The 24,754-nt window shown below is 48.9% G+C and overlaps 2 protein-coding genes across 2 annotated transcripts; both read right to left on the bottom strand.

The window, feature by feature from the left end:
- Nucleotides 1-7,997: 7,997 nt before the first annotated feature.
- Nucleotides 7,998-11,775, bottom strand: LOC122167210 (somatostatin-2-like). Its single transcript, XM_042831652.1, has 2 exons — nucleotides 11,549-11,775; nucleotides 7,998-8,273 (listed from the first exon to the last, which is right to left on the bottom strand). Exons 1-2 carry the CDS (start codon nucleotides 11,648-11,650, stop codon nucleotides 8,070-8,072), a joined length of 306 nt encoding a protein of 101 aa, XP_042687586.1. The 5' UTR covers nucleotides 11,651-11,775; the 3' UTR covers nucleotides 7,998-8,069.
- A 6,948-nt stretch (nucleotides 11,776-18,723) lies between these two features.
- SRM (spermidine synthase) lies at nucleotides 18,724-24,473 on the bottom strand. The gene is made up of 8 exons (XM_042831574.1): nucleotides 24,328-24,473; nucleotides 24,100-24,220; nucleotides 23,870-23,962; nucleotides 22,643-22,796; nucleotides 21,763-21,846; nucleotides 21,265-21,410; nucleotides 20,414-20,536; nucleotides 18,724-19,865 (listed from the first exon to the last, which is right to left on the bottom strand). The coding sequence occupies exons 1-8, from the start codon at nucleotides 24,471-24,473 to the stop codon at nucleotides 19,848-19,850; spliced, it is 885 nt and encodes a 294-aa protein (XP_042687508.1). The 3' UTR covers nucleotides 18,724-19,847.
- Nucleotides 24,474-24,754: the final 281 nt, after the last annotated feature.

Here is a 24,754-nt window from a genome sequence, read left to right as displayed (position 1 = left end):
GCAACAGAAAATAATTGCATTAATACACAGTTTTCAAAAAGCACAACTTAAACAGAAGCACTGCAAAGGAGGAGTGATGCTAGCACATGCTCATGCTAGCACAGCAGTGTGTGCTGCCTCAGAAAAATCTGCATTTTGGAGGTAGGCAGAGCCATAACCTGACTGCACAAAATCAATTTTTCAGGTGTTGGCACACAAATACTCCCTGGATTATGAGGTTACTGCTGAGCGTGATGATACCTGTGAAGTTCTCAGACCTGCTGGACACAGTGACACCTGTTATCACCCCACAACTTGCTGAGTCTCAAAGCTGTGTATAGGAAAAAAAAAAACAAAAAAAAACAAAAGAAAAACCACAACAGCAAACACTAGAAATTGCTGACATGCCCTGGAGGCATCAGTCCTGCTGGTAAGTGAAGGCAGCCTCTAGCCTTCTAACTTAAAATTAAGCACAGTCTGGAAAAGCATATCCTAAATGGTTCCAGTCCTATCATGTGCCAGAGACTTTCACTAGCCACCAGACATCCAGGGCTTGCTTCATTTAGGTCTTGCTATACATGAGTTTATCTGAAGGGGCAAGAGCAATACAGTCTCTGAGAAGCCAGCAAATTAAAAGATCATTTCATGCAATTTAAATGTTTGGCTGGGATCTCCTGAAGCCTGGTAGGAGGAAGCCCTGGGGGAGGAAAGTCAGATACTTTGTTTGAGGCATGTTAGCAAGAAGGAAACTGAGCCAGAGTGCTAGCAGGGCTTGGAGAATTATTCTTGCTGAAGTCAGATTACTCTCTGACTTGTCTGTTAGCCTCTGCTTAGCAGCACAGTAATGACCCAAAATTGCAGCTGACAGATTGGTGCTGAGAGTATGTCTCATCGAGGCTACCGCATGCAGACGGGCCATTACTCTTTCAATTTTGGTCTCTGAAGCCTGTTAACATACATTAGGCTTTTCCACATGCTGCTTTTCAGCCTGGTGGCCAGGGCAGCTGCCTGGGCCTCAGTCACCACCCACACGCTCAGGCCCCATCTAATGAAAATGGATGACAACCCCAACTTAGTAATGGGATACAGATGGACCGAATGGATTTTCGTTTCAAAACGTATTTTCATTTAAGAAAGTCTCAAGAGTATGAGGTTTTTATTTTTGTATCACTGTAATTTACTCCCCCTAATCCGCTGCATTCTTCAGGCAGGCCAGGAATTTGAATTTGCAAGCTCTCAGCTTAGCTGAATCTCAAAGTCTGCAGACTCACAACCACTTCAGCACGGCTACTCTGCTCATGGCCCTGCCCATCACATGCTCCTTCACTTTCCTTCTCTTGCATTTCACTTCTTCTACGTATGTTGCAAGCTCTTCTGCAAGACTGACGCAACTAATTAAACAACTGGTTTACCAATATGAAAGCCTTGTGGAGTCTCCTGGCTCTGTACCTGTGAGAACACGGGGCAGTGCAATGGGCAGCCGACCAAGGGCCATCTCCCAGCAGGACTCCTCATTCTTCAAGTTGTTCTCACCTTTCCAATGACACCAACGGAGCACCATTTACTCAACAAACAAATACACAGAGTAAAAGTAACAGAGTAAAACAACAGGCAAACACCTGCTGCAACAGCGGTGTCTTTGGCCAAATGTCCCTTGCTGCAAGTTGCCCCTGTGAGTCTCTGGCTAAGAGGCAGTTTCTTTAAAAGCACATTTCACACAGCTCTTGGGCTAACTTGCTCTCAGTTGCCATCCTGGGGCACCACGTACTGTGCTGCACACAGGCCAGGCAGGACCCGCTCACAGCCTGCTGCCTTGGCTCTGTACCTTGCACAGGAAGTCCCTAGCAGCCCACGAGGCTGCCTCTGACATTCCAAAGTGCTCCTTATTTATGGTTTCTGCCTTTGTGCTAAGACCTTTCAAACAACTTGGAAATCATCTCCTTAATTCTAGGGCAATTTGCCCTTGACATCTCATTTACCAGTTACCTACCTTCCCTGAGAGGTGAAGCCTAGCTATGGGTTTCTGAGGGACAGGGCAAGTGCCTTTGTGTGCACGTGTGAAAATGGAATGGGACTCAGGAAAGCAATTCTCCCTGAATCTTTCAGCCTTCATTACAATCCTTCTTTCAAGTGCCAGCTCTGATTTATGGCCTGTATTTCAGAAGCAATGAAGGCCTGCGGCTCAAACTGACCAGCTGTCAGACCAGACTTACGGACAAGGAAACATATTAACCTGCCCTTGCCTGCCTAGATCCCACAGCTGATACGAGGAGCGGACAGACAGGGTGTTCTTGGCACATTGCTCCTACCCAGAGCATTCCTTGGGGCTGTAATCCCTCAAAGGTAGAGAAACCCACAGTCTGAGTGAAGAGTCCCCTGCAACCTGCAATGGAGCCCCTGTAATCTGGATGGAGCCATAAGAAGAGAAGTGTCCTACAGACTGTGATCCTCCCGCTCACTTCCTGCAGGATCTTCGATACATCAGCTGGTACTTTGGTCTGCCTCCAGTTAAACAGACACGATCAATCTTGTTTGAAGCATAAAAATGCTAGCAGAGCAGGATCACTGCACAAAACCTCCTTCACAAAGGATGCTATGGAAATGAAAAAGGAAGCTACAACTTACAGCAAAAGAATATACACGTATACACAAGCAGTGGCACTTCCCCTGTACAGCAATTCCAAACTCAGCAATAACAAGAATACTGTCAAAACATAAACATGGTTAAAGCAAGAGGACATTCCCTCCTCTCACTCTGTATCCTCTCACACAGCAGTGTGAGTCACATACAATTGGGACTGCTTTGCAATACAGAGACATTCTCATTTTTTCTCTGGAATGCAGTGAGAAGCCACCAGTGGCATTTCTTCCCAGCCATCGTGCCTCCAGCCCGCTCTGCTCCACACAACAAGCTGCTGCCGAGGCACGGAGCTGGGTTCACTAATCCTTTTCAGAAGAGCAATCACAAAGCACTTTCTGGCCCGCTGGCTCCCAGCAGTGGGTAAATTCATCACTTCACAAAGATGAGCGCTGCTTGCACGCCAGTATTTCACAGCAAAAAAGACTGCTGCTTGCTCCCCATGCCTTGGGCTCCAGAAGGGAATATTGATGTTTCCTAGGCACCTGCAGCTCCCTGTCTGTACACCTGCACCTAAGCTTCCGGCAGAGGATGGCTCAGCACAGAACTGATTTAGCTCCCACTGGATTGGCAGCACAGGGCCAAGGAGGCTCACAGCATGCGGACGTGCCCTGACCTCAGGGCTTCACTCTGCAGTCTTGCTCCAACCAGAAGACTTACAAGCTCTGTGTAACAGCCACTGTAGAAATACTCCCCCTTCCTTTCCTCTACAGATTGGGTTGCTGCCTGTGCTAGGCTCACCAGCTAATGCAGACAATAGACCTAGAGCTATTCTGACGACTTGTTCTTGCAAATACATTAAAAAAAAAAAAAGCATGGCTAAATCAACCAGATGTGCAAACTATTTTTGCTCCATGCAGCAGTGACCTCCTTGGCTTCTTCCTATCTGTCAAGAGGAGACTAACATAAACCAGCCAAGAACAACCTGGTGAAGTACCCTCTTTTAATAGCAAACTTATCTAACCAGGAAACAATTTGATGATGGGAAGGAGGCTTGACCTCAGGCAAGTTCTCAGCTACACTGTTTATAGCTTTTACATTAAACATTAAAATTTACATTAAACATTAATTAGCTCAAAACAAGAGTCCTCCAGGCCCCCAAGATACAGCTAGAACCAACAGTTCCTCATTCTCAGCTGAATGCCACTGGCCAAAGAGACAACATGCTCCCTCCCAGCAGAGCTGCTTACTCCTCTGTGCACTGCAGGCCTGGCAGACACAGACCCTCACCCAGCCCAGTCTATCACTCAAGACAAGACGCTCTCTGGGCAGGTACACGACATAGATTTGAACTATGTTTCAAGTTTCCTTCACTTCCCAGATACTTGCTCTTTCTACAAGCCCTGTGTAATGCAACAAGTGGGAAGCAGACCTGTTGGAAGCTTTGAATCCAGACTCCAAGAGCTCTCTCCTAAGCACCTATGGTAAAGAAACTGAAAGGGTGACTTTTGTTTCATTAGGTACCTCCCTCTCAAGGCTGTGAAATGAAATACAAATCTAAGAATGAGAGCTCAGTCAGCTCCAAAGGTGCTGGAGTCAGCAAAGAGAATACCCAGCTCAGATGTGCCTGCTACAGGAGAGCTCACAGGCTCAGTGCAGGCAGTTAAACTGATCACCCTTTGTGTGAGATGAACCTCAGAAGTCCAGGTTACAGGCTTCTGGTTGTGCTGCCAGGCTAATGCAAATACTCCCTGACCACAGAATCATAGAATGGTCCTCTCATGTCCCCCTCTCCAACTCAGCAAAGACTGGAAAAACCCCTTGTGTGAAACATTTTCTCAAGTCATCAAGAGGTGGTCAGGATTTCCTGTGCTGCACGTCTCACATGAAGATGTCATACAGTCTGAACAGTCTCCACAGAGCACAAACTGCATTCACAGCTTGCTGCTGCTGGGGGCACTGTGAACAGAGGAGCCGAGAGAAGAAAAGGAGGTTACATTTTCAATTTTCAAGCACAAACCTGGCTGATCTCTCCCAGATTTATCCAATATTGCATCTGTATGTTCCATCGACTGCAAAATAGATTCTTGTTTTTTTTAATAAGACTAACAACTTTTCAAATCAGCACTCAGTGCCTCTAAGCAGACCCAAAGACAACAACAGTGTAGGACAAAAATACCTTGGCCAACCATATTCTTCATTCTCCCTGCAGTCTTTGGTTTAACCTCAGTTTTCAATAACTGCAGAAAGGTTCCTCAAGGGCTGTGCATTACCTGAAAACAGACACAAACCCACCAGACTAAGTGGAACTCTTCCCTTCCCACTAAACTCATACCCGCTTGCCAGCTACCTGGAGACAGACAGTGTCCCTGGGAAGTCTGATCAGATTGAAACTCTCTCCTTTTTCCCAGCATGAAAATGAACGCATTGAAGTATTGATTCCCCACGAGCTATGTCCCCTGACAGCATGTATTAAAACGTGATCTTCACTATTAAAAGGACATACAAACAACTCACCAGGGAAGCTAATAAATCTCAAATTAATATCAGGCTAGTTCCTGCACAGTATCTATCCACATATACACATTTTGATCTCATGGTAAATGAGATTTACCCTGTATTCAACAAGGAATAAGCTGCCTCAGACTCCTTCATGTTCATCATGAAGTAGGATATGCACACCCAGAGCTCGCCTTGCTACTGAATATGCTGCAGGTTTTCAGCCCCATGATCATTTCATCACCCTTCTGCAGCTTTATGTATAACCAGGAGTTATACAGTTCAGTGCAAACATACACACTGAATACCCCCATAGAATCATTAGAGTTGGAAGGGACCTCTACAGGACCTTCTATTCTGTGAACCATACCACGCACCGAATTAGGCGAGGAAATGTACGTGAAAGCTGACTGTAAAAGTCTGCTGGTCCTTCTGAGAAAATAATGCATGTCTTTTTCAATTAATTTTTCTAAATGTCAAGATAGCTCACATGCACACACAAAATTATCCTGAGCAGTGCCTTAAAAATGTGTTGGCCATTGCATTAAAAAAAACCCACCAGCACACTGCCCCTTCTACTTGACTTACACCACTGCAAGACTTGCAATTATTCTGCGAAGCATTTAAATAAAAAATACCCAGGTGTGACACACCATCTACAACCCTTCATTACACCCCTCCCGCTCCACCTGATCTGTCACTCTACACTCCCTGATACCACACACTGCCATCAGGCGGACCTAGCAGCCCTTCAGCCTCAGCACACTGACCACGGAAACTGCGGAATCACATCCAACTCAAACACTGATTTCAGCACTGATGAAAGAAGCTGGCTCAACTGTGCTGGCCCCTATCCACAGCACGTGCACTGGCGGTGCAGGCTTCCTGCTTGGTGCTCAGCCAGCGTGCCTCCTGTTTGCATTAGCAGGAGCCATCTGCAGGGATGAAAGAAGAGTTCAACTTCCAACTTGACTTCCAAGCTCGAGAGTAGCTTGACCACACTCTCCTCCAGGAACCACTAAATAATACAGCCTGCACAGCTTGCTGAAAAGGCAGTCTCTGACAGGGCTTGCTCCTGCATCTGTGTGCTGCAGGGTTTCTCCTTTCCACCGCACGCAGTCATAAGCGTTATTATCACAGATTTGATGGTAGATAATAAGGCAGTTCCTACAAGAATACTTCCAAGATCTTGGTCTTATGATGCAACACAGGCCTTAATAACAATAATGGCCATAATTGGCTCTTCTGTGGCACTTGCTAGGGTAGCATGGATAGGTCATGGTTGGACTCGATGATCTTTAAGGTCTTTTCCAACCTGAGTGATTCTACGATTCTATTGATTCTATGATTGCCATTCACGTACCCCGAGAAAAAATGATAGACAAGAGCTATCATGCACATTTTAAAGACAAAGAAACTGAAGTATTCAAACGGTGGTAATAATAAAACATGAATGCTATCAGCAAAACAAGGCATAAAATCAGGTCCCCTGCATCCCAGCTGGGTGCTTCAGGCAACACAGCTGGAAAGCTCCATATCCCATTACCCATACACTGAGTCACTGAGTTCCCCCAGCAAGGATCTTATTTTTCATTATGGAATGAAAAATAAAACAAACCATGGGGCTCTAGCTTCTCCTGCAAACCAGACAGCCAGAAATTTTGATGGCAAACGAGGCAGTGAAAACACAACCTGACACAGAACACAGTGGCATAAGCAAGCCAGCCTACCTGGTGTGGAGCACCGCACCACTCATTATTCAGGAAGAGTGGGGGAGTTGGGAGCGCTATTTCAACTGTAAGAAAACAGGTTGGCTGCTGATAAACCCAAAATGCTGCTGTGCAGATGAGAGAATTCATGGTCACTGGCATCCAGAAACAAGACGTAAAGGCTCAAAACCAAACCAGTGCTAACCTTCTAGCTTCCTTCCTTCTAGCTATGGCCATCCAGGCCCTGATGACAGGCTCTGAAACTTGCAACTGGAGCCTGCTGCTTTGCGTTCCCATTCCTAGAGATGAAGCAGCTCCCAAACTCAAACCGTTACTGCTAAAAATTAAAGGAAACAGCAAATTTAAACCGCTTTCCTCTCCCCTCGTCCTTCTCCCCAGAAGTATGCGTGCAAATCTAAGTGCGCATACCAAGGCCTCAGCTGCCTCCTATAAGTAAATGCCTGTAATAGACTCAAACATTTCAGCCTACGTTTCATATCTCCACCCTGTCTTTCAAATCTAAAATAGAGGTTCTGATGGTTCCTCAGCAAGCCAACATAAATAAAGCAGTAGTCCTCACTGCTCAGGGAACAGTAAAGGGCACCCAAGGAGTGAAGCAGCAGAAATCAGAAGTTCCATAGGGTTTTTAAAACAAGGTGATGGGATACCAAGAAGCTGTGAGAGAAGCAGGACTGAGCCTGGATTGGGGCCGGTTTCCTCCACACAAAGAGCACCCAGAGAGCTGCTATGGTAATAACCTGGTGTCAGAGCAAGGGCAGGGCAGGGCCAGGTCCCCCTTTTAGCCCCTAGCCATCCTATTCCACATCCCTGCAGCCAGAGCCTCGATGGAGACAGGCACAAGGCCTGGGAGGGCTCTCCCCTGCAGGCCCAAACCCCTCTGCTGCAGAGCACAGCCAGTGCTCGGACTGCGCCTCACCACAGCACGGCTGCACGCACTCACCTGACCCCCGCGGTGCATAAGGAGCTGCGGAAGTCCCACACTGGAGTGAGGATTGAGGAGAAAGACCCTCTGCTCTCCCCAGGCTTCCTCACAGCTGCAAAGCCCTCTTCCAAAATGGCCGCTCCCCTTCATGGCCGCCGCACAAGATGGCGGCCGCACAAGATGGCCGCCACCCCACAGCCCCGCCCACCCTCCCAGGAGACGAGGCGGGGCCCCGGGGCACGCAGAGGCAGACACGAGTCCCCGAGGCACCATGCTTTATTCTCAGGTGTGCAGGACAGGGAAGGAGCTGAGGGGATGGGGTGTGTGGTGACAGGCAGGCGGGCAGCCCAGCAGGGCGGCACTAGCAGGAGGTGAAGGTTTTCCAGAAGAAGTTTTTACAGGGTGCCTTGCGGTCCCGCTGCGAGAGCTGAGCCAGCCGCCCCAGCGCCGCCCGCTCCTCCTCCAGCTTGCCTTCCTCCTCCAGGTCTGGGGAGGCCACGTCTGCGCTCTCCAGGAGCCCCGCCAGCATCTTCAGCAGGGCATCCCTGCGCAGCTTGGTCTGCTCCTGTGGGCACAGAGAAGGAATGACGACAGCCCCGGGCAGCCCCCACTACCCCTTCCCACCATCATCCTCACTGACATCCTTCAGCTTTGTCCAGCTCAGCCAACAGAACCATGGGAAGCAAACGTGCATTGTTGTAACAAAGGGCTTCCAACAAATAGGCACAAATTAGTGAAATCCCTTGCTGCCTGCGCTAATTAAATCGCAGTGAATGCCAAGCTGCTTTCTCCTCGCTATCCTGGCTGCCCAACACACACCTTGGGAAGGCTGGGGTAGAGGTATGGAGTTCAGAGCAATATGAAATTAAGCACACGGGGCTGTAATCCACTGTAAAATGCTGGGAGTTCAATGTAACAGAGGAGAGGGCCTGGCTGGAGTGAGGAGAGGTGCTCCAAACAACTGGAACACAGCACTTCAGTCGGAGGAGATGGGCAGTTTGTATTTCTGTATTGCAGCGGCCTGACCCAGGGGAAAAGCAGAAGGAAAGATGGTGTTCTTCTCCATCCCTTTGCCATAGAAGCTTAGGCAAGAGAACAGTCTCTGGTCTGGAGCTTAAGGGACTTCCACCAGAACCAAGAACCACAGAACCATTTGAGTTAGAAGGAACTGCTAAAGGCCATCTGGCCCCACTGCCCTGCTGTGCACAGGGACACCCACAGCTCCATCAGTGCTCACAGCCCCCCAGCCTGACCTTGGGTGTCTGCAGGGATGGGGCACCACCTCCCCTCTGGGCAGCCTTAGTGTAAAAACAGCTGTGAGCTATGTTGTTTCTATGCCACCCATCAAGCAAACCTGAGGAATTCCCTCTTGCTTGAGCATTCCTGGCCCGTGACCCGTCAGCAGAAACAGCTGGCATTGACTAAGGTGGGATAGATGGTCTGACAGGAACAGATTGCTGCTTCCCATGCAGATGAGAGTCTTGGAAGTGGATTCGCATATTGCTTCTCACAAATGCCATCTTTATTGCTGGAATGTTGCAGTTACCCGTTGGCTCTGCCAGCAGCAGCCTCCACCAAGGTGAGCAAAAAAAAGATGGATGAACGGAGGCAGAAACAATTATACTGAGTCTCTTTGACAGAATGCTTTGGATATTTTTGAAGAATTTCTTAGCTCTAATTACTATCCTATTTCCATACCCAGAGAAATTAGATGCTATGTTTGGAGCAGAAGAACAGATAAAAAGCAAGTTTGTGTCCATTCCAACTCCAGGTCCTGCACAGAAGGTACAGAATTATCTTGAGCCTCAGGAGGATGGGCTGGGACTTGGGAACTCAGCAAAACACATCTCCTGGGTCACCTCCTCCTCCTAAGCCACCTTCCTTGCTGTAAGTGCTCTGTTCTGAACTAACCTGCTCCAAGCAGAGCCACAGATGAGCCCTGTGATGTTAAGAGCCATCTGCTAAAGATTCAGCTCCTCAGCGAAGAGAAATGAACTAGCTATACTAAAATCTCAGGAGATGAACCGCTCCAAACTCAGGGGTGGGAAGGCAGAGCTCAGCCTGCTGCTAGAGGATTGTTCCTTACGCATGATCAGCTGTGGCTGTCAGTGAAATGAAGCAGCTCTTCCCCTGTGCTAATCCACTGCTAACAACCTTTCTGTTTATAGCTGTTCCTGAGTTGCTCCTGAGTTGCCTGAGATGAAGACTCTTTGGAAGCAGATTTGAACACCGGTGGCTCGTGGCACCCCTTTGGGTTGATGCTCAGCTCCCTGCACTGCTTCCACCAGCAATCAGTACATGCACATCTTTCATTTGCATTGTTATACGTTTCACAGTAGTTGATATATGGAATCCTGGTTTTGTTCATATTTAAACCATTTGTCTGAGTTACAGGAGGTGACTGCAGACATCACTACATCAGCATCTAGCAGTTTTTCAGTTTGTAGACTACTCTGTGGAGAACCATTCTATTTTGACAGATACTGAATCGTAATTTTGTAAGAAACTGTGTTGGGAACTCATAATACTTGAAGGCATTTTTACAGAGCCTTACTGATTTATTCTATGCAACTAGTTTCATTTTCCCCCAGCAGCTGGCATGTCCACCAGGTAAGAGTTCACTTTTTAAATGCTACGGTAAGAATGCACAGCTGAAAGTTCAGAGTTCTCCCCAGAAGGGTTAATCTCAGGCAGCTGCAGAAGCCCTGATCTCCAAAAGCAAGCCATTCCTAGCACCTCACACTGTATTTCTGTCTCGCAGCCAGTTTTGCTGTTAATAGGATGTGAGAATGCTTAAAGCAGCAAGACACTGATGGATGAGCTGGAGCCAACGCTGAGACAGAAAGAATGATATGGGTCCGCACAAAGGAGAAGTCAGAGCCTTTGAAACCAACACAGGAATCCTTCACTTGTCTGGGTAGCACCTATCCAGAACTGAAATAACAGCAGCACTACAGATACAGCTGTGAACTGGAGCAGCACAGCGCTGTGCGACTGAACACAGCTCAGAGGAACCCTGGGGATGGCGAGGAACAGGCAGGTGAGAAAACAACGGGGCGAGGGCAGGCAGCACTTGCCTGTGATTATGTTATGCTATTGCTTCCTACCTCTTTGGCCTCTCAGGGAAATAGTCCAGCAAAAAAAAAAAAAAAAAAAAAAAAAAGTTATTATAGTGCTGTAGCTATTATAACATTAGAGTTTTGCCACTTGGTAGGATAATTATATTGCTATAATAAGTTCTGCCACTGCATAGAGCCTGTGCTGGTTCAGAGTGTAATTATTCTAGCAGAACTATGTCGGTATAACTCCCCCTGTGAATACTACTCTGGAAAAAGCAATTTTATTCTGATATAATTACTTCATTTATTATTCCTCTGTTACTTTCTTACTGAACCCATCTTTTAAACATTTGTCCTTCCCAGGAGTCCCATTTAAAATATCATCTCCCTTGATCATTTTACCAATTATGTATCTTTTCTCCCCCTCCCTACTACTCTGCTTCGTTCTCTCATGCTGCATTCCTTCAGCAACCTTATTTTCTCCCTCTCCCTCCTCCTGGCCGCTCTGTTTTCTTTACCAGTTTTTGCTTAGTTCAGATTTCGGTTTTGCAGTCCTCAGGAGTCTGCTGTGGTACCTTTCCTAAATAAACTGGCTAATAAGCTGTAGTAATAGCCCTGCTTCAGCAGCGCGTGAAGCTGTACTGTCTTGGAACACGCAGAGGTAGAAGTGTTTACATCAAGTAAAAGCCAACTGCCCTTTTTATCTGTCCCCTGACAACTTCAGCCTGCTCCTGCATGCTCCCATCCCACCCAGCTCCTGCACAGGGTGCATTATACTCACCCTGCTGTTCTGTAACGCAAGTCTCTCTTCTCCAGGCAGCGCCGTGGCTCTCACGCTCCACACCAGCAGCAGAACAGACACCAGGCTGGCCATCAGCTGCATGATGCACAGGCTGTGACTACGGTGCTGAATTAGGAAGACTGGGAGAGGGAGCTGTTTCTGGGCTCTCTTCTGCCTCAGACAATGGCTGCAGCCCCTTTTATAGCCCTCCCCCTAGCCCAGTGGGTGACGCAAACAATTAAGTCTATATCAAAGGCAAATTAGACTTTGGAGAGGTTGTTAACACTTGGCTGCTTGAGTGGGATACTTCTGTGCCTCTGGGCTTTCCACGCACCAGACCTGCAGCAACAGCAAGGGTTTGGGATTCTCCAATAACATGCTGTTCACCCCCAGTAATTGTAGGAAATGTCTGTGTCTCTTCTAGTTAGCTAAATTCCACTTGGGAGCATAACATTGGCTAGAACAGGCCACCAGGCTTGCACCAACCTCTGGCCAATGCTGGGTGACTCAAAAGGAAAAGATAAAATTTTTGGCCACCAGTACTGGATACGAACAACTCAGACCTTCAGCCTCTGTGTCTAAACAGCTCTGGACTCAATGGGTACTCGGATCTGGATCTCTGCAAGCTGTGATAAACCTCACTATGGAATGCCAGTATGCCTGGCTTTCCCTTTACAGTAACTGGGGACACAGGTTGCAGCTGCAATAAATCACACTTTGCCAATGTATCTACAGCTACAAGGAGACCAGCTGGTAGTTACTGGTTTTTGTTTTTAGTATTGTTTCAATGTGTCTTGAACCAATCCCATGGATCAACACATTGAATTCTGACTTGGAGATGCTGGGTTTAAGTGTATTAAAGGGAAAACAAAGCACTGAACAACTGGAGCTGTTCCATGCAGTGGGACTTCAAGAAGCCTGCGATGTGTTGACGTTGACTGCAGGCTGCTTGGCATGCCTCCCTACTTTCCCTTGCCCCTGATTAGTAGTAAAGAATGCTTCTATGATCCCAGTGAGACTGGTTTGGGGACCAGCAGAAGGTACTATATAAACACTGCTGCCTGCTTTGCTTTGCCCCTGTCGCACAGGGCGGCATCTACTGTCTCATCCTGTTGAGATGCAGTGACAGAGCTAAGGATCTCATCTCACTTTCTCCAAAAGCATTTGCCTCAAGGCGAGCTCCATTCTGAACCAACCTCAGCAGTCAAAAGGTGAATTATTATCCTAAGTTAGCACACAAAGAAAGCACAGCAGAGTGACTTAGCCACAAGGTTGCTGCGTCAGAACAAAATGAAACAGAAAGATGTGTTCCCCACTTGCACTGCTCATCAGTGTCAAAGTTCTTGGAAAGAACATAATGAAGCTCTGCCTGCAAACAATCCAGCTCCTAATGCCAGCTATACCATCCTGGGTGCTCGAGAGAAGAGATGCCATCTCATCCACGCGTTTTTGAAAAGAAACACTGGATTCCCTCACCAAAAGTTACAAAGAAGAATAAAGTTTTTCTAAATGATAGGGACCTGTGGGGAGTTCATGATCCAGCAATTTCTATAAATGAATTTTCCTGAGAAAACTGTAACCCCTTTGCTTCTCATCCCTCCTTGTGAGGGCTAGCTGCCATGCACCAGTTTCAGATGAAACATCACCCATTTCCTTTTAAACTCATCTTGCTAGTTTATCAGAATTGCTGCATTACCCTTCTTAATGGATTCTGTCAAACACTTCCAAGCATGTCTGGGGCTCGAGACAGAGAGCAGCGAAGGAGCAGACTCCAGTGAGTAAAGCAAATCTCAGGGACCTGCGAAATGACCTGCAGCTGATCTGCTGTGGGAGAGGAAAAATGGGAGAACAGCAAATGGAGAAAGCACGCTTGGCTGCTCAAGAGGAACGAAGGGCATGTACCTGTGTGAGATGTGGCTGGGCTGACAGGCAAGCAGAAGGTGAATCTTGTACTGTTGTTTACAGGGCAGGACTAAACCTCATGGGCCAAGCAGACCAAAAGCTAGATAAGCCCAAAAGCAGTACAACCAGGTCTCCATGCTGGGTGCTGAGCCTGAGCACATCAGCTTCTGAGGAGGTCCCATTGGGATGCAAACAGTGACTCAGCTGCGAGTGAGTCTGCCCTGGGATTAAAGGGCAATAATAAAATAATTAGCATCTCCTAATGGGGTTGGCTTTGGAGTGTATCTGCCCAGACATGCAAGCACCAAACCTGCATTCCTCTGACCAGCACAATGCAGACAAAACCTGCACTTCTACTTAGGGAAAGGCAGGGACCCTTCCCAGCTGCGAGGGAAGGGAATAAGCACACATGGAAGCAGTTCCACACTGGGACCAAATCTCTAGAATCAAATAGGTTCTCTCAGCTGCTCTGCTTCAGCACCCTTCAATACCAGAAGCTTATTTTCCTTTTTTCCCAGCTTCCTCCATCTTCCCTTTCCTCTACATCAGCCTGTCCTCAAGCTCTGATCCTCTGGCCCTTTTGCAACCCTTGGTGCCTCCTGTAACATTAGGGCTGACTTCCTTCTCCAAAGGAAGCAGAGTAACTCCACAGTGATACATTTGTTTTTTATGGTAACAGGAAAGAAGTATCAACAGGTTGCACCAGCATTGCTACTGTTTCCCATTCTCTGTCATCACTGGCTGACCTTAAGGTGGCCCAAACTTTTCCTTTGCTAACCCTTAAATGCTTATCACTGTACAGGGAGGTTTAAGGCCTTCCCTTGACATCCTCTTGAACTTTCCCTCCCTCAGTTACCTGACTCACTCATTTAGAAGTCCTTTTTCATTGATTTTCATTGACACTCTCTTCTGTCTGGAGCAGTAGGAGTGGGTTGCTACCACTTTACAATGAGGGCAGATCTATCTGCTATCAGCACGCCTGCGAACACGTCCATCAGCCTGGTACAGGTGGGGATCCTCCAGATGGAAATTCAGCATAGAAGGTGGCCTGAAAAGGCCTGTGTAAGCACCAGTGCTCACAGAATATGCTTCCACAATTACAACCACTACCATCTTTTTGTGATAAAGGGTGACCAAGCAATACGCACAGGGGATTTTGTCTTCGAAGGAGTTCACTGCCCTCTTGTCAGTGCGTCGGTACAGCAGTGAAGGCATTATTAGAACACAAAAGGGAACACAATGCCTGGCACCGAGTGCCACATTAAGGAATTAGATCATCTCTATTACCTTCCTCTGTCGCTTGGATATTTGCTGTCTTCTACCCATTTGTTACCTGGTTTGAATTTGGATGACCAGACGTTTTTGAAGCATGCTGCAGAATTGCATCAGGCTTCCAGAACAGTCAGGTTCCCAAAGGTGGGACACTCAACTGCAGCTGAAGGAAGAGTTGCAATACCTCTGCTTTCATGTCACTGGAAGCCTTTCTGCTTGCCCTCAAGAGTCCCTAGTTGCAAAGGACAGAACAATAAATAAAGCAATGCTCATCTGACAGTTGTGAGCCTTCCTGGAAGGGGAAACCAATTTGTCCATGGGTCTGAAATCACAGCTGATTTATCAGGCCAGGCTTGCAGCGTTCCCTCGCAGCGCAGTCCCCAAAGGACTCCACAAAGCATACGGGTGGCTGTGTCAGCCATGGCTTTCATTGGCTCTAATCTAACAGACCCAAGAAAGAGCGTGGGCTGGAGCCTACAGCTCCCGCTCATCTCTGATAAGAGCTGCAGAGCAGGTGCAGGGAGGAGGAGGGGAATACCGCAGGGATGCTGCTGTCAGAGCACACATAACTACAAGCCTGTTACAGCTCCCTGGGGAGGCAGAGTGAGAGGAGCAGCACTGCCTTCTCTGTCCATCGGCCTCGACAGGACTGCAGGAGGGCAGGCATAGTGCTTCAGTGGTATGCTCAAAACCTTTTATTTCAGTGTGCAGCGTAAAGTTAAAACACTTCAAGTTTGCCACTCAAAATCATCTTCAAAAAACAACTACTGGCTATGAGACACTTACTTTGAAATTCTTCAAGTTTTCCACCAACCATGCTTTGCCCAGCTCTGAGCAGGAGGAACGTCAGGCTGTGAAACAGGCTAAGGATGTGTGAGATGACTACTGCCTCACGACACATGAACTGACCTCTGTTACACCAGACTCATCCCATCGGTGGCAAGGGATTCCTGAGGGATTGCACATGCTCTGTGCCTTGTGGGAATTCAGGCAGCAACAGCTGGGCACTGACGTTAGCACACAGGGCTGATCCTGCCAGGGACCGCTCAGCTGGGAGAGCCTCACACAGGATTCATGCACTCCATGGGGGGTGAGGCTGTTCCTCTCCTGCAGCCGAAGAGGGATGAAACACACAAAGGTCATCACATGCATCACCTTGCCTTGCTGCTGGCAAGCAGGAGCAGCTTGCTTAAGCAAATTCCCTCAGTGCTGCTCAGTACCAAGGAGAGGCAGCCAGCTCCAGGTCCCAGCGTGGCTTTGCAGGCTGTGGAGCTGCCGCTCGGGAACAGCCTGTCACTGACATCTTTCACATTCCTAATGATCCTCCTGCCTTCATCTGCTTCACATGTTGCTGTTCTATAATTGAGATCCCCTGGCTCTAATTCCCCACCTCCTGCATATTTAAAAGCATTTAACTCCATCCTGTACGCAGCCAGGAAAGAGCTTCACCGAGGCTTCTCAGTACGTAACTTCATTACATTTCTCATCTTACTTTTTAATGACATTTTGTCTGACTTTGTCTAGACTGGAGCTGCTTTTTCATGCTTTTGTCCCAGCTTTTCCTTTTTTCTCCTCCCATTTTATCATAGAAACTGGCCTCTCCCTGAACTTGGTGGCTTTTTTTTTTTGACTGTTTGCTTATTGAGACTGCTGCTCTCTGATGCAAGATGAATTGTCATTCCTACTTCAGCAATCTCTTGCTCCAGCCAAGCTCCATCAATAATTTAAGCCAGGCCTTGATAACATTAGCTCTGGATGAATAAGACACTCATACCAATTAACTGGCTGAAAGGGCTCAAGAGATATGGGCAAGAGATTTCTCTTAGTTTTTTAAGCTCTTTTCTGAACTCTGAAAAATTGAGTTAGTTTAATAAGTAAAGCGCACGGAACAGGGAGTCTGATGGTTCAGAAGGCGCCAAGAGGCTGAAGGAATTGATGTGCTGAAGCCCATCAGGCTCTGTTACCTCATCTGACTCCACCTGCTCCGAGTGATACTGCAATGTGTGGTGCATGGGACAAAGCCTGTCACTGCTCACACAGCTCCCAGCTTTATAAGGTACAGGAACATGACTGCAGCATGTCTAGACAAACAGCATCTTTGTGGATCTCTGCTTACGAGCAGCCTTGCCTCAGGCAAAACACAGCTAAGTCTCCAGCACAGTTACTCAAGCCTTCCAGTTGCCCAACTGGAGACGCTGCAAAGACAGCTTTCAAGCATTCATGCTCAATTCAGTTGGAGATCCCATTATTTTTCTCCCGTTACACATATCCCAAATTGTCAGTCTCTTTCTAATCCCTGGCATCCCAGTGCCACAGCATCCTGCAGCATCACAGCTCGCACCTCATTATGCTTACAGAAGGGATAATCACCTGCAGACACCATTACCTGACAGGTGACTGCCACAACAAATGCTGCTTTAGCAGTTATATGTCTTGCAGACCTCATGGCAGTGCTTAACCAATAAGCCAAACCAATAATAAATTGCTCCAAGCTGCTCAGACAGAACCAGCCACAGAAGCAGATTCACATTCCCTCTCTTGCTGCACTGTTAATGAGTGCTCGATTCAAGCACTGATGTGTCTTCACCTATTGCAAGGCACTGAAATATGTGACTGCCTGTAAAGGATACTGATTGAAAACCACTCAAATTGTTTACTGGACCTTATCTACGCACAGAGCATTTGCAAATCAGATGGCAAACAGCCCCATCCTCCTGTTCCCACCACTGCTCACTCACTGAACTTTCTTGAGAGCTCAGAAAAACAGAAGGAAGCTGTGTGGAAGCCAGTAACAGGTTGGAGGGAGCTCTTTTGCTCCTGGGCATTGTACTCACTGAGAGTGGGTGGAAGGCTTGAACTTGTTACCAGTTGGCAGCTGCTCTGAGGCCTTCCTGGATTACAGTCTTAGTCTTGATCTGGCTCCAGGAGAGAGAAGGTGCTAAAGGTGGTTTTCTGTCAAGGATGAAGGGCTGAATGGGGCTCAGGTCCCACAGCAATTTAAAGAAGAGTAGCTAGAGCCAGCCTCTATCATACTGATCTGCTCTTTGTAATAAACACACAAGAGTAGAGCAGTGACAATGCCTCCATAGCCTTCTGTACAAGGACAAATCTAACTAATCAGTAATTGTGGGAATAAGAAGAGTTTCCCAGACAATTAAGAGACAAAACAGATGAAAGTTTCTAGATACAGCAAACAAAACATTATCCACTTAGCTCTGCAGCTCAGCAATGCTTCTGCAAACCCTTACAACAACAAAGAAGCTACACTGATCCCGGTAGTGGAAGGGGCACATCAGGAAAGAAGTGGGAAGTCTCACAAAGGAGAAAGCAGGAAGGTATTTGCTGGCACCACTGAAGCAGGCCTCTTGCTGTAGGCAGCCAGTGGCTGCACCATCTGTGCTGTCTGCAAGGTCACATTTATGGCAAAGCTCAATCCCAAACGTTGCAAAATGCTGCTCCTTCTGGTTTTCTCTCATCCACCCCCATCTCCCTCAGGACTGGATTTTTTTTTTTTTTTATTCTCCTGATGCCACCTAGCGACTGTTCTCAGCCTGTTCAGCACCTGGACTTCAGTGCAGTTTCAGCCCTCAGAGCCACTCAGCCACTGCAAGTTTACAGAGGAAAAGATGGTGCAACTGAGTGGGGCCAGTGATTGACAGGAACTGAGCTATGCACACAGGGAGATGGGCAGATAGAGAACGGCTTGGAAAGGTACAGCATAGGCAGCATTTGGACTAGGGAATAGTTGGAATAGAAGGTACAGACTTCTGCAGTGCAGAGAATGACAGAAGCTGGAGCCATAATGCAGCCAGGTTACAACACAAAGCAAGCAATGGGATCACTCTCCACAACTTATTTTTATGACGTTTGTCAGCTCTAGAGGCAGGAGGGCGCACCAACTACGAGTGCCCCTGGATGTCTTCTGACAAGCACAGCAAACTTGCAGACTTCGTCACCACTCCCACACTCCCCCCAAAGAAATACAGCAACCCACACTCACGTCACCTTAACCAGAGCCGAGTGTTTAATTGATTGCAAGGGAGTGACAATTGCACAGTGGTTGTGCTGGAACGGATCCCTGTTGCACAGCGGTGGCACGGAGACTTTAACCCAGAAGTAGATGTGGAGGAAGATCCATCTCACAACACAGTAAAACGAGAAACAGCTTTACACTTCTGGGGGCAGCATTAGAAGTAATGATGCCTCCTAACGACTAGCAAATACCCAGGCCTGAGGCACCTCAGCAGGACTGAGATGAGATTTATCAGCACAACTGCCTCCCCAGCATCAGTACTGAACAGCAGGCAATGGATCTAAGGTTTGATTTTTTTTTATATATATATTTATATTTATATTTTTATATATAAAGCGCCTATCACCTGATTGATAAACATTCTTTGGAACCATTTTGATGGCAGGGGTAAGAACAGGAGTCAGCCTGTCAGAACCTCAGCATTTCTGTTTCCAACCAATTGAAAAAAAAATTAAAATAAAAGCCACAAGACTTTGCTGCCAGCCTGGCATGCTGGCGTTTAATACTGCTACTCCATCAGGGTTGGAGGGAGACTTATTGTGAATGGCAACAGTTTGCACTGTGATTTCTCCAGCTGTGCTGCAGAACAGCACAGGCATCACAGCAGGGCAGTGGGATGTGAAGGCTCAGACCCGTTACCAGTCAAAATGTCTCAGCAGCAGGGAGCTTCTATTAGGAGAGAGCAAGCTAACTGTGCACAAAGCTCTCGCTCTCTGTGCTTAAGGCCGAGTCAGTGAACCTCCTGGACTCTTCCCAAGTTTCAGAAGATCACCAGACAGAAATACACGTCAGTTATAAATATATCGTTGTCAGTTGGGTGGAGGCAAATTTAGAATGGGTAAAGGGAGGAGAGGAAGGAAGAAGACATCTTACATTTCCAGTACTGCAAACAACAGTTTTGACCTCACGCAATAAGTCACTGGACCTTTTCAATAGTCTTATCTGGGTTATGACACATCAAAGGGAATGTTGGCTGGCAAGGGGTTAAACGATCCCACACAGTGGAGAGCAAATCTGTAGTCTGCTAGGAAGGTCCCCACATCACTGATGATCTCAGGGTCCAACTTGAAAGGAGGAAGGAGCTTCTCGGTCTCACACATCGCTCAGGGCCTGGCGACAGCCAAGAAAAGAAATGTCAGGATGGACAAATGTAGCAGTCCTGAGCAGACAGATGGCTCTGAAACACACCCACAACACCTGCCCTCGTCCCTAGGGCACTCTGAGGATGCGCTCCGCTAGAACCTGCGGTTAGAGATGAAGGACTTCAAGAAGGCAGACTGAACTACACACCATCCTTTCTATATCCTCTGGTTTGCACTAAAAACCACAACCAGATTTTTTATTTATCCAAGACTTTCGGAGCTTTCCAGTGGAAAACACCAGTTCTGCAGGCTCTTGGACTCATTTATGGTAGGCAAAGTACAAGTGATCTGCCATCAAAACTTGGGACATCAACCCAAATAACAGTTCCAAATTGAACTCCAGTCTTACCAGACTGACTCACCCTCTGCCATGTCATACAAAATGCCACCCTGCTCCAACTTGCCCAGAGAAGCCTTCAGGGCTGCAGCAAATCCTCAACTTTGTATATTCCCAGCCTTGTCAAAGCAAAGTCATACCTCATTCTGATGGAGGAGGATCAGCACAGCCCTACTTACCTTCCGTGCAAACTCTGGCAGGATGAAAGCTGCCCGGTGAATGTCAGAGTTGTAGTATTTCAGACTCCTCTCCTCTACTTGTTGCTGTGAGAGTTGCTGCACAGGCTCTCGGAAATTTGTGTTCTGCAACAGAGAAGCCAGGTAGTGCTGTAGCATTTAGGAAACAAGCACAGTGCTGCACAACGGGCAGCCCGATTCGTGGCAGAGAACCAAAAGGACTCACAGGAAAACAGATGATTTTCTGTTCTAGTATGATGTCAAAGGTTCTGCGCAGCTCCAGCCCCAAGGGCTGGAGTTTACACGCTGTACCTTGTGTGACTAGCCCTTGTTCACAGATGTCTGCCTATGAGGTCAGACTGAATGTGAGCCACGTGCCAGATGAAGCTGTCAGACTGTGCCCAAACATCCCAGAATCAAGAGCCTTTGCTCTTCAGAGCAGAATCAGCATCTGTGTTAAGTCAGGCACAGTGCAAGCTGCCACAGTCCCAGTTAAACTAAATACAGCAGCAGAAGTGCTGCCTGATTTCCACCCCCCCCCCCCCAACAGTGCAACAAATACATTGTGGGTTAACAGCAATGCATCAAGTTAGGAAAAGAGCAGACCTCTGATCAGAAGTATCTTTCACCTTTACGAGTTAGTTGTACAGGAGACAAAATTATAATATTTTTCCTAAAGCAACTGCTTACGTTACAGGCCAACTGTGCACTCTGCTGAACAAACTGCACTGCACCTCTGGTGCCCTGAGCTGACAGACCTGGGACCACAAGAAGCCCAGAAGCCCCCAAGCTGAGGCAAGCTCTGCAGTACTCTCAGGGAGCGAAAAGGGGCACTTCAGGTGCCTGAAACTCACTGGGTTCTTGCTGCAGAGCATGAAGCCAATCTGCCCGCTGGGGTACGTAGGGATGGTGCAATAGGCGTATTCCACAACAGGGAACAGAGACTTGCAGAACTGACGCATCTCCTTAATGAGATCCAGGTGCAGCCACTGGCACTCACCTACAGGGAGAGAGCAAGACAGGATGCAAAGTGAGAGCTGCCCCTTTTCTCTGCGCAGGCCTGTGCCAAGTTAACAGCAGCTCCAAGTCCAAACCTGCTCCATTCCAGACAGCTCATGTAGTTTCAGAGGTGAGATAAGACCACTACGCCAGTTTTACACTATGTGCAGACCAGCTCTTAATGAGTTGACGTAAACGGATCAAAACCACTGCCATACCTGGGAGCTAAAATGGATTTAATGTCCTACATCACAGCTGAAATCAATTTTTCCCCCTGCATCACGTCTCCCTTTGGGACTCACGCTCAGCAGGCAATGATTTGGCATCAACCTCTACCTAGAGAGCATCCTCACCTTGGCAGCAGAGAATCCCATCTTCGCGCAGTGCTGTCTTCATCAGCTGGTAGTAGGATTCTTTGAATAAGCTTTCTGCAGGACCTGTAAGAAAAAAGGTACATCTAGAGAGAGGCTCAGAAAGTAGACTCATAGTTTTCGGAATGCTCGGGCTGCACGCAGTCTGCACTGACCAAGAATCAGTTCAAGCAGCTTTTCAGTGAGGACAAGTGCTGGAAATGATCTGAAAGCAGAGTTCTGACCCTGGGGTTCAGCCTACACCTAGCACAACAAAACCACCAGGATTTCAGCTTTCCTCAAGAGCAGTCCCAGGATCTTTACCAGAGAATCCTTGCAGCTGCTTCTTGCCCCAGTTTTCTTCAAATCAAACTTCTGCTACAATCTGCCTTTTACAGACGTCTCTGTGTGGACTCGAGCAAGATCAACGGAAACTCAGGCACCATAACCACATTTTCCCTTCTGTGCCCCAGATCTCACCTTCAGAAATGCAGCTCTCTGTCTTTAGGCTGCAGATCCACCAACAGCACATGAGCCATTGCTTTGTTAGAGGGCTCACGTGCAAAGCTCTTTGCCAGCCTGGTGCTGTATTTCCCATGGGATCACTGGACTCAAGGATCAACTCCCTGCCAGAAGCACTAGTGGCTGCAATTGAATTTTGAGGAGAGAAATGTGACAGCTGCCTCAAAGCCTCATTAATACAATTTTCTGGTCTTCATCCTTCCCTTTCTCTACCAAAACAACCACGTCAGTGACAGAGTTTCCACTCGAAAAAGAAACTGGGCAGACCAGCATTACTTCCAAGTAACTCCTTCCAAGAAGGCAGCCAGAGAGAAAAGCAGAAGTGTGGAAAGCAGTGCCCTTTTACAGACGGGATTCTTACCCATGGGGTCAGATGAGTCCGTGATAATCACATCAAAGGCTTCCTGATTCTGTTTCATGAACTCAAAACCATCTCCGACGTGCAGGGTCAGTTTAGCACTGGAATACCCGACTGCCATCCCAGGGAGATATTTCTTAGACACCTGGATCACATCCTGCAACACAGAGAGCACAAGTGGGTCAGAGGGGGCTACGAGGAGCTGCTTTCCAGGCCACTGTGCAGCTGCAGCGCTATGAGTCATTTCCTTCCATGCCTTCAGCACAAACTGCACTCTAGCTGGATCCTCAAGAGCTGTCAGCATCCTCAGCCAACGAACTACACTCAGCCCTTTCCTATGGCCTCAGAGTTCACTGACACTCTGTGTCCGTGCCAAACTCAACAAGAGGAACTTACAGCTTCAAAAGCTCCCTGAGGAGCTCAGAGAATCTGACTGCGGACTGCTGTCTGCTGCTGTGCTCCTTTTCCCTGAGGACATCACTTGCAGAGGTGATATCAATTTAGGATTTTTTTTTTTCCTTTTTAAACAAGACCACAGCAGCAGGTTTATAGATGCAACGTGAGAAACATCCCCGTCTCTGCTCTACAGTCACTACATTCAGTCTCGACATGAAGTATATTTTATGTGAAATTGCTACAAGCCACGCACTGTGTGAGACAGCCTGAGCCCCAGCACTAGCAGTGGGCATCCCCAGCTTCTCGTAAACGGCAGAGACGAGAACTGCTCTGCTGTCAGGCCACACTTGTTCAGAACCAAGCACGTGTTGCCTACATGGTTTGGCAGACAGGTATGGGGGCTCCCACAGCAGCATTTTCCATTTACAGCACAGCCTCGCTTTATTAGAAAGTTATGCTGTCTTCTCAAAGTAAAACATCAGAGCAAACTGACCGAGGAGAAGCAGCCCATTTGTCATGGAAACAAATCCCCTCGCTTATTTCCTGCTACCAGTGCAAGGAGCCTGCTTAACAAAGAACCCATATTCCTCCGGCAAGAGGATGTGCTGTTACACATCAGGGGATGGGGAAAGCAGCTCCTTCAGGAACCGGGAGAGCCGGCGCCGGCCTGGAAGGGCCTCAGCCACATGCGTGCACGGGAAGGCGCAGGAGGCAGCGGCCAGTTGCCACGTCGCAAGGCGAGGAGTGGCGTCAGCGCTCAGGGCTGTCACGGGGCAGCAGGTGAAGCGCGGCCGGGGGATGCTGCAGGGCAGCGCTGCCGTGTGCCCCGCGCACCTCATCGATCTCGCACTGCACCACGGACTCCACGGTGGGGTGCTTCACCACCTCGCGCAGCACTCCGCCGTCGCCGCCGCCGATGATGAGCACCTGGGGCGGGAGAGGAGGGAAGGAGGTGTACGCGGGTCGGAGGGCTGCGGGACACCGCGGCGAGGCGTGCGGGGAGGCGCGGGAGTGCCGGGACCGACGGGCCCCGGGGAGGCGGCGAGGGCGCGGGGCCGGCTTACCTTGCGGGGGTCGGGATGGCTGCAGAGCGGCAGGTTGGCGATCATCTCCTGGTACGAGAACTCGTCCCGCTCCGTGCATTGGATCACCCCGTCCAAGACGAGGACGTTGCCGTAGGTGGTGCTGGGCAGAGCGGGGAAGCGGGGTCGGAACCGGCCCTCGGCCGCGCTCCCCCCGCTCCCCGGCGCCGCGGGGCCCCCACCGCCCTCGGCCGCCGCCCCGCGCCGCACCTGCGGAAGACGAGGATCTCCTGGTAGCGGGAGCGCTGGTGGTGCAGGAGCTCCTCCACCTGCAGCGACATGGCCTGGCCCGGCCACAGCCGGCACGTCTCGCGGAACCAGCCCTCGCGAATCAGCGCCGCCGCGCCGCGCTCCATCCCTGTCCGGCCCCGCCGCCCCACGCCGCCCCGCCGGGCCCGGCGCCTCCCGTGCCGCTCCCCGTGCTGCTATCCGCGCCGCTCTCAGTGCCCCCGGCCCGGCCCTGCCCCGCGCACCGCCTGACCCCGCCGGCGCGGGAGCCGAGCACAGGAGCGCAGGGGCCCACGCGCCGCCGCGCCCCGCCCCGCCTCCGCCGCAAGCGCGCGCGCCGCCGCGCTCCCATTGGCCGCCCGCCCGCCGCATCACGCCCATTGGCTCGGAGCGGCGTGACGTCAGCGCC

This window comes from Centrocercus urophasianus, unplaced genomic scaffold (genome assembly GCF_019232065.1).
Source record: "Centrocercus urophasianus isolate 14NV4802_14NV808 unplaced genomic scaffold, USGS_Curo_1.0 seq_36, whole genome shotgun sequence".
Lineage (NCBI taxonomy): Eukaryota > Metazoa > Chordata > Aves > Galliformes > Phasianidae > Centrocercus > Centrocercus urophasianus.
Note: the sequence above shows the minus strand (reverse complement) of the source record. Positions and strands in the feature narration are given on the sequence as shown.